Source organism: Lolium rigidum, chromosome 4 (genome assembly GCF_022539505.1).
Source record: "Lolium rigidum isolate FL_2022 chromosome 4, APGP_CSIRO_Lrig_0.1, whole genome shotgun sequence".
NCBI lineage: Eukaryota > Viridiplantae > Streptophyta > Magnoliopsida > Poales > Poaceae > Lolium > Lolium rigidum.
In genome coordinates, this window is record NC_061511.1 from 197,427,187 (window position 1) to 197,436,664 (window position 9,478).

At 47.2% G+C, this 9,478-nt stretch overlaps 1 protein-coding gene across 1 annotated transcript; it reads right to left on the minus strand.

Moving 5' to 3' along the window:
* Positions 1-2,866: 2,866 nt before the first annotated feature.
* LOC124706820 (CBL-interacting protein kinase 19) lies at positions 2,867-4,751 on the minus strand. The gene has a single exon (XM_047238489.1). It carries the CDS (start codon positions 4,579-4,581, stop codon positions 3,034-3,036), a length of 1,548 nt encoding a protein of 515 aa, XP_047094445.1. The 5' UTR covers positions 4,582-4,751; the 3' UTR covers positions 2,867-3,033.
* Positions 4,752-9,478: the final 4,727 nt, after the last annotated feature.

Genomic DNA, 9,478 nt, shown 5'->3' on the forward strand with positions numbered 1-9,478 from the left:
CGCTGCTGCCGATCGAACTGAAAGATGCCTCCGGCAAACGGCAGATGGGTGAACAGCGAGCTGAAGAGCACAGGTGGTTAAATCCATCGATGCGCAACAGCGAAGAGACACGGATATGACAGCTGCGGAGCAAGATATGCTGGGTCATTCGACTATGCAAATCATCAGCGCTTACTGAAGATCGACAGTGCACAGGTGCTCCAGCTGATACAGTTTTTTTCTTTCCTGAGCGGCCATGACTAGCACCGCAAGAATCTGGCCCTGTTCTTCATATTTGGACATAACCACCAACACCTTGCTTCAGAAATCAGATGAGTGTTTCTTCTATCTTCACCTCAACTCAATAAAATATAAAAAATATGCATGTACTTCCTCCATTCCATATATATGAAACGGAGGAAGTGTATCTGTTAAGCATTGGCGATCATATCATTTTAAACTAACTCTAAAGACATCTCCATTGGTAGCTCCCTGCCAGCTTGAAACCGGAAACCCTGCAACCAACAACAAGATGTCAGTCATGTTATTAATGTACCAAGACCAAATCAACAGCTTCTCACCATCTCAGCACAGCCAAGGCAAATTGATCTGCCAAACATTTCAAATGAATTAGCACCGTTCAATCACCACCAAAATCATAGCCGAATGTGCATAAAATGGAATGAGAATTCACAGGAAACATGAGGCTCGGGCGACTATAGGCACGGCCCGGGAAAATAGGGACCCCAAGTACGGTCGTGTCAAATCAGCTTCAAGCAGGATTCGGCAAAGCAGTGACTTCAAAGATCTACAGGACACAGGCTCTTCACTTTGCTCACACTTACGATGTTACAGCTCTTGCCTGTGCTTACGATTTCTGGTGGCAGCATAGATCCTTGTTCAGCAAAATACCAAAGCAGGGTGTGTAGCTGGCCTTGATGAGTAGGGAAGTTTCAACATTTCTGTAACTTAAACATGGAAAGGTAATCAGTATAACAGCTATACACATTGTGATATGCACGTCATATGAAAGCATTGGCATTTTCAACATACTTTTCCTTCCTTCATGCGACAGCAATTTTGCACTAAAGGTACTTCCAAATTTAATTGATGGAGTGGATTTATCAATTAAAAATTAAAAATGGTTTTAAAGAAGGAATTCATATATATCTACAGAAGTACATAACTGATTAAGTATAAATCCGTAATCTGAGATTATTAATTAAGCATACCATCTATTTTTCACTACAGCCAGGCCCTGACTGTATCCATGAGTAGCGAAATATCCATTCATCGTAATTATTGGTCCGATCAATTTTTCACTACCCATCGTAATTTGTCCAGTTATGATGTTGTTATAAGTTATGGTTTATAAAGAAATTGATCAGGTGCCTTTTTAAGTTACGTTGTCAAATTTCATATGATTACATGGGGAAAAAACTTGACAAGTGCACCAGCAGCTGCTAGTTACTATTTTCAGAATTAGACTTTTTATGCTGTGGAATGTTGCCCCATCAAAAATAACATATCAGCATTTGATGTACATAGAATAAATTAGGAATATACATATGCAACATAAATAATTTAGTATGACCCCTACCTGGCTGCATTCACCTTATTCAGTGCCACGCCTACTCTAACTTATTCATCATAGCAGTGTTCAATTATCTTCTCCAGCAGCCTGGACTGGCCATCCTCCAACCTAGACACGTTCCTCACTGCCCCTCCTGTCCTATAGTTCTTCCTTATCCTAACTCCAGAATCATGGTACATGGGAAGTGTCTTGCCCATTCTGACCTACAAGACTACACAAGAGAGCAGAGCTACTGGCCTTCTGCATTCGCAATGCTTGCAGCAATAAGGATAAGAACTAGAGTTCAGTTTCTATTTCCTTTTTCATGTACCAACAGATTGGAACTAATACAGTTATTAGAGTATCAAGTGACCAAACACATCTCTTTCTGAATACTGATTAGATGGTGACCTTGCAAGAACAGAAATTTTATTATTGAGAACCTTCACTTCTGCTTGAGCTCGGATTCCGTCAGGAGCAACTTGACAAAGAAAAGGAGAAATAATGAAATGCTTTTGTAATATTTCAGAAGTAGAATCTGACTTGATTTAATAGACTGGACTCAAGTTCACAGTTCAATTCAATGGAACTTACCACGAGGACTTCTTTGTCTCTGTAGTCGGTACAGCATGAAGTCCTCAGACCCCTATTTTGTTTTGATCTAACAGAATGGTCTCACTTAGTATCTTGGTAAAACTGGACATCGGTGAGCCAATGGCCAGTCTGATTATACTATGGTACTTGTTTGATGAGCTAAGATAATCCCTTAAGTTAGAGGATAGCTAGACTTTTGAGTCTCTAACAATCACATAGTTCCAAGGGTATTAATTCAAAATAACACGATTTTGTGTTAATTTAGAAGATGGAATCTGAGTAGTGGATTCAAGCTCACACTTGTGTTCAGTGGAAATTATAAAAAGAACTTTTTTGACTCATAGTCGGTAGAGCATAAATTCCTCAGATCCCTATTTTGTTTTTATCTGACAGAATGGTCTGAATAGCATTTTGGTGAAGCTCAACATCTGTGAGCCAATGGCCATTGTAATTATACTGTGATACTTGTATGATGAGCTAAGATAATTCCTGAAGTCATAGAACAGCTAGATTCTTCATATCTCTAACACTCACAAAAGTTCAAAGGGTTACATTTCTCTTTACGAAATTGGTAATTTACAAATCAAGTCCGTAGATGATGAATATAACAGAATTTAGCGTGAAAACTTGACCCAAGAACTTCTTCCATAGTGTAGCGAAAGCGAAATCTGGCACTCCTTTAGACTGTAACAACTACAACAAGCACATGAAACACTAGCATATGGAGTAACATTTTGGATTGTGTAAATGGATAATAACAGTACAAAAGGACTGAGGAAATATGAATATCATTTATCTACACAGGTCCCATGTTTCAACGTAAAGGCACATCCTTTTAATCCAAAATTTGTTTATATTCCTCTCAAGCAAGAGAACTAGCTTTAGAACTAGTGAGTATAAGAAAGTACATTTGGAGCGGATTCTGTTTGGTGGTGCACAAGAGGCTCCATGCCAGGTTTCAACTCCTTGTTGCAGAAGTCATCATACTCTTCCTTATCGCCAGCCTTCTTCTTCACCTCGACCACCAAGAGGCTCGGTGTGAGCTCAAATATCTCGGCCCCTATTGTCAATGGCCCCTTCTCCCCTTCCCTGGTGCCTTCTATGCTCACGCGCCAGTCCTTGCGCCGGATGGAGAAGCTCTTCACCTTAGCAATCTCCTCCAACTTTGTAATAATGGTTTGCATGGGCTCTGCTGAGATGAATCTCATTTCGCTCCCTCGCTCCTCAAAGAGGCCTGATAAATCGAATCCCTTTGAAAACGATATGATGTCGAAGGCGTTGAGACTTGCAGGCCGTGTGAGACGTCCTGCAGGCCGCTGCCGCTCCTGCCGCTCCTCGGATGAGAGGGTGGCAGGGCACGATGCCACGGATGAGTCGGACTCCCACCCGGAATCATCATCCTCTTGTTGCGGTGGCGGCGGCGGCAGTGGAGGAGGAGGAGGAGGCTCGGTAGGTTCGAGGCCCAGCTCTTTGCTCTCAGTGTCACCCAAGCTGTGCACCTGATCATCTTCGACATAGAACCTGACGGGCCGAAATCCTTTCTGAAACCACCTGCTCTCCATGACCTGTGCCATGGTGATCCTCGTCTCCGGGTTGATGTCAAGGAGCCGATTCAAGAGGCTGGTGAGATCTTTGGAGAACCATCTGGGGCACCTGAATTCCCCTCTGTAAATCTTGCGGTACATGGCCATGAGATTCTGGTCATGGAAAGGGAGGTACCCGGCCATGAGCACGAAGAGGATGACGCCGCAGGACCATATGTCGGCCTTGGCGCCGTCGTAGCCGCGTCGCGCGAGCACCTCGGGCGCGACGTAGGAGGGCGTGCCGCAGAAGGTGTGGAGGAGGCCGTCGGGGTGGAACTGGTCGGCGACGGCGGAGAGGCCGAAGTCGGAGACCTTGAGGTCGCCGCGCTCGTCGACGAGGAGGTTCTCGGGCTTGAGGTCGCGGTGGAACACCCCGCGCGCGTGGCAGAAGCCGACGGCGGAGATGAGCTGCTGGAAGTATCGGCGCGCGGTGTCCTCCTTGAGGCGGCCCTTGGCGACGCGCGCGAAGAGCTCGCCGCCGCGGACGAACTCCATGACGAAGTAGATCTTGGACTTGGTGGCCATGACCTCGAAGAGGCGCACGATGTTGGGGTGGCGCACGCGGCGGAGGATGGTGATCTCGCGCTTGATGTGCGGGACCAGGCCGTGCCGCAGCGCCTTCTCCTTGTCCAGCACCTTGATGGCGACCGTCTCGCCCGTGTCGGCGTGGCGCGCGTGGTAGACCTTGGCGAAGGTGCCGTGGCCCAGGACGCGGCCCAGCTCGTAGCGGCCGAGCAGGAGCCCGCCGCGCTTGCCGTTGCCGGCGGCGGCGGCGGCGGCTCCCGCGGCGGAGGAGGCGGGGCGCCGGGGCTGCGGCGACGGTTCCCGCGATGACGGCGGGGTGGCCGCCATGAGGGAGGGAGGACGAGCGGAGGCGGCGGCGGGAGAGAGGCGCGGATTGGGTGGTGGGAGAGGAGGGCGGGTGGCCGGAGAGGAGAAGCAGGAACAGAAACAGGTTAGATTTCCTGCTCTTTCGCTCTTTTCATGCGCTGGCTGGCTGGGTCGGTCGGGCAGAGCCTCTTTCCTTTTTGTTTCCCTTCTTCTCTTCTTCCTCCTTTTAAATGGTTTCTTCCGTGTCTACAGCTCAATGCCAACTTCTTTTTGTAGAGAGGCAACAGCTCTATGCCATTGCGTCTCTTCATAATCACCTGCCCTTTTCAGCTTGACCTATGGTTATGATTGCCGATTAAGTTGGGAATCGTGGAGACGTCTTTGGGTACCCAAACAGCTTGCCTTCTGCTTTGAAATAATTTGGTGACATAAAATTCAGAGCACAACCTAATATTCTCATACTTTTATTTGTCTACAAATTCAGATTTATCTATACACTAGGATATCGGAGATACTAGTGTATAGATACATCTAAATGTAGACCAATTCCTAACATCCTTTTGATTTGGCGACACATAAAGTTAGAGTATAAGAATTTCAGAGCGAATACAAAATTTTCAAAAATTTTAAATTTTTATACACATTAAAAACAAAGTTCCTAAATTTTGCCAATTTAGGAGGTTCTTAATTTCTTCATTAACCAAAATTGAGAATCATGGTGTATGAGCCTTTTTTTTGCGAAACACAAAACAAATTTAAACGCTCATAGATACATACATACATTCACACATATGAATACATGCACGCAAACCCTACCTCTATGAACATCTTCGAGAAATTGAGTCTAAGAAAAATTGATCCGACGGGTCTGAGATTGACGAAGTCACTACACGTGCCTCATTGTTGGCATGAAAACATTCTTTTCACTACAATTAATATTATACTAAATCCCATCTCCGGGAGACTGAGTCCAAGAAAAAACTGATCTGGTGGATCTGAGATTGATGAAGTCACCAAATGTGCCTTGTTGTCGACATGAAAACGTTATTTTCGCTATAGTTAATATTATACTAAATCACATCTCCCCTCGACGGAACAATATCATAACAATGATAAATTTGAAATATGATCTGACCAATGGTGTGAATATACGCAAATTCAATCGCACCAAAATTAGTGTAGTGTCTAAAATGCCAAGTTAGTCATTTCACTCTTTAATCCTGGTGCATTCTCTGGAATAGTCCTATTGTACTATACCCCCGTTACCGTTAGAGCTATGCATAAATCGGGATATAACACCCTTTAGAAAACAACTTATATATTCAAAATAACTTCAAAAGTTAAGAACTTGAACTAGGTTTGAGTTGTAATATGGCCAACTCTCCCAACAAGAAGGTATTTTCTTCTACCTTCAATTGCTTCCACTCAAAATTAACTGGAGTTGAGGGTTTATCCTTCTACTAATTAAAGTATATAGGAAAAATATGCTAATATCTACAATATTAAATATATAGGAAATATATTTTATGTTGAATCTAGCAAAATTAATGTGCAGGTGTACATAATGATAAATATATTTATATTAATTTGGCTACACTTTAGAAAAAAATCACTTATAACATGGTAAGAACTTCTACTATTTCCCCACACAATAAAAAGAAATTCCATTAATTAAGAAAGCTCAGAGGTTTTTTTAGGTACCTAGAAACGACTAAGTTATTTCTGTTGTCCCTCAAAAAAAAAATGGCTGCCGTACTATACCCAAACCAACCAAACGGTCCCTCAAAAAAAAGCCCAACCAAACGGGACCTGAAAACAACAGACGAGCTGTATCGAATTTAGCAATTCGTATTAAGTTATTTCTGGCAGTTCTACTCCAAGTTGCAGACCATTTTTCTGCAGGTCTCTTTCCGCGAATCTACATTCCAGATCCTTCTATCCACCAGCATGCACCGTACAGCCTGAGCTGCAACCCTGCAACTTGTTATGCACTTAGGGCATCTCCAGCGGCACGACGCATTTTAGCGTCCGCGCGCGTCCGTTTGCGTCGGTACTTTTGGTCGAATACGACCGCGCGTCGGTTTGCGTTGGGGGCGGCTCCAGCGGCACGACGCATTTTTTTTAGGACGAATCATTTTTTTTTGAACTGAAACATAATTTACAAAAACTGAAACATAACTTACATACTTGAAAACATAAAAAAAAACCTAAAACGCCTACTCGCCGCGCATCGTGGCCGTGCTCGCTCCTCGTCGTTGTCGAGCAAGATGACCTCGGGTATGTCCCACGGCCGGTAGCCATCCGGGGAGCGTACGCCGGGCGCGATCGCGGTGCTCGAGGTTGAGGAGGCTGCGGCCGAGGCGGCGGTGGAGGCGCCCGAGGCCGCGGCGGTGGGGAGACGCCCAAGGCCGTGGCGGCGGTGGAGGAGGCGCCGCCGAGTCCAGGAGCGCCTGTCGAAGGGCTTCATCCGCGGACAGGCCCGGCGGCATGACAGCGGTGGCGTAGCGAGGCAACGGCGGCTGCACAGGCGCGTCGTACTCGGAGATGAGGAGGCCGAGCTTGGCCATCTCGTCGTCCGTCATGTTGTCGGGGAACTCGAAGTTCCGGCCCTCCGCCATGGCCTGCTGCCATTCGTGGAAGACGAGGCCGACGTAGTCCTCGCTGTCGTCCTTCACGTCCTCGCTATGGTACGCGAGCGCCTCGATGTAGTCGTCGTCGTCGTCGTACATGGCGTAGGCTTCGTCGTCGTCGTCCTCGTCCTCGCGGTCGTTGTGCTGCGGCTGCTCACGTCGCGGCGGCGCCTGCTGACGACGAGCCGACGGTGCAGGGCCGAAGGGATAATCCCTGTCGCCCATGAAGCCAGCCCTTCGTCTGCTGTCCGTCTCCGTGGACAGGTACGTGATACGTCTCCAACGTATCGGTAATTTCTTGTGTTCCATGCCACATTATTGATGTTATCTACATGTTTTATGCACACTTTATGTCATATTCGTGCATTTTCTGGAACTAACCTATTAACAAGATGCCGAAGTGCCGGTCTCGTTTTCTGCTGTTTTTGGTTTCGTAAATCCTAGTAACGAAATATTCTCGGAATCGGACGAAATCAACGCCAAAGTTCCTATTTTCATCGGAAGCATCCGGAACACCCGGAAGGACCGGAGGGGGCCACGGGGCCACCAAACCCTAGGCTGGCGCGGCCGAGGGGGCCGCGCCGCCCTATGGTGTGGCCCCCCGCCGGCCCTCTCCGCGCCGCCTCTTCGCCTATATAAAGCCCCCGGATCGGAAAACCCGATACCAATTGACGAAACCCACGAAACCTGCCGGAGCCGCCGCCATCGCGAAGCCAAGATCCGGGGACAGGATCTCTGTTCCGGCACGCTCGCCGGAGCGGGGAAGTGCCCCGGAAGGCTTCTCCATCGACACCGCTGCCATCTCCACCGCCATCTTCATCACCGCTGCTGCTCCCATGAGGAGGGAGTAGTTCTCCATCGAGGCTCGGGGCTGTACCGGTAGCTATGTGGTTCATCTCTCTCCTATGTAGTTCAATACAATAATCTCATGAGCTGCCCTACATGATTGAGATTCATATGATGATGCTTGTAATCTAGATGTCATTATGCTAGTCAAGTGGGTTTTACTTATGTGATCTCCGGAGACTCCTCGTCCCACGTGTGTAAAGGTGACAGTGTGTGCACCGTGTGGGTCTCTTAGGCTAGATTTCACAGAATACTTACTCATTGAATGGTATAGTGAGGTGCTTATTTATATCTCTTTATGATTGCAGCATGTTTGTATCACAATTTATCTATGTGCTACTCTAGTGATTTGTTATTAAAGTAGTTTATTCCTCCTGCATGTGTGCAAAGGTGACAGTGCGTGCACCGTGTTAGTACTTGGTTTATGCTATGATCATGATCTCTTGTAGATTATGGAGTTAACTATTGCTATGATAATATTGATGTGATCTATTCCTCCTACATATGCATGAAGGTGACAGTGTGCATGCTATGTTAGTACTTGGTTTAGTCTGTTGATCTATCTTACACTAAAGGTTACTAAAATATGAGCATTATTGTGGAGCTTGTTAACTCCGGCATTGAGGGTTCGTGTAATCCTACGCAATGTGTTCATCATCCAACAAAAGTGTAGAGTATGCATTTATCTATTCTCGTTATGTGATCAATGTTGAGAGTGTCCACTAGTGAAAGTGTAATCCCTAGGCCTTGTTCCTAAATACTGCTGAGTTACTACCGCTTGTTTACTACCGCTGCGTTACTACTGCTGAGTTACTACCGCTTGTTTACTCGTTTTACTCGTGTTACTACTCGCCGCAATACCACCATCATCAACTACACGCCAAGCACTTTTCCGGCACCGTTGCTACTGCTCATACTTATTTATACCACCCGTATTTCACTATCTCTTCGCCGAACTAGTGCACCTATTAGGTGTGTTGGGGACACAAGAGATTTCTTGCTTTGTGGTTGCGGGGTTGCATGAGAGGGATATCTTTGACCTCTTCCTCCTCGAGTTCGATAAACCTTGGGTATCCACTTAAGGGAAACTTGCTCGTCGTTCTACAAACCTCTCGCTCTTGGAGGCCCAACACCTGTCTACAAGAATAGAAGCTCCCGTAGACATCAGTACGTACGCCAACTCTCCGAGTCGATGGCGTACGCCGGATCGGCGAGGAGGTCCGCCGGCAGATATCGCCTCCGGCGCTGGATCTCCTTGGTCCGCTCAAGCTCGCGCGCAGTGCACGGAGGGATGGGCACCCGGCGGCAGCCGAGCCGTCGGCCGCCCGGGCAGCCGCACGCCGGACCGGGCGTCGCACGGCACCCATTTGCCGTGCATGAGCCTCCCCACCGTGACGGGGAGCGGCACCTTCTTGCTGCCGCTGCCGGAGGCCTCGAAGTCG

What these genes read in the sequence shown, in the direction of transcription:
- LOC124706820 (XM_047238489.1), bottom strand. Translation starts at nt 4,581, where the DNA reads ATGGCGGCCACCCCGCCGTCATCGCGGGAACCGTCGCCGCAGCCCCGG.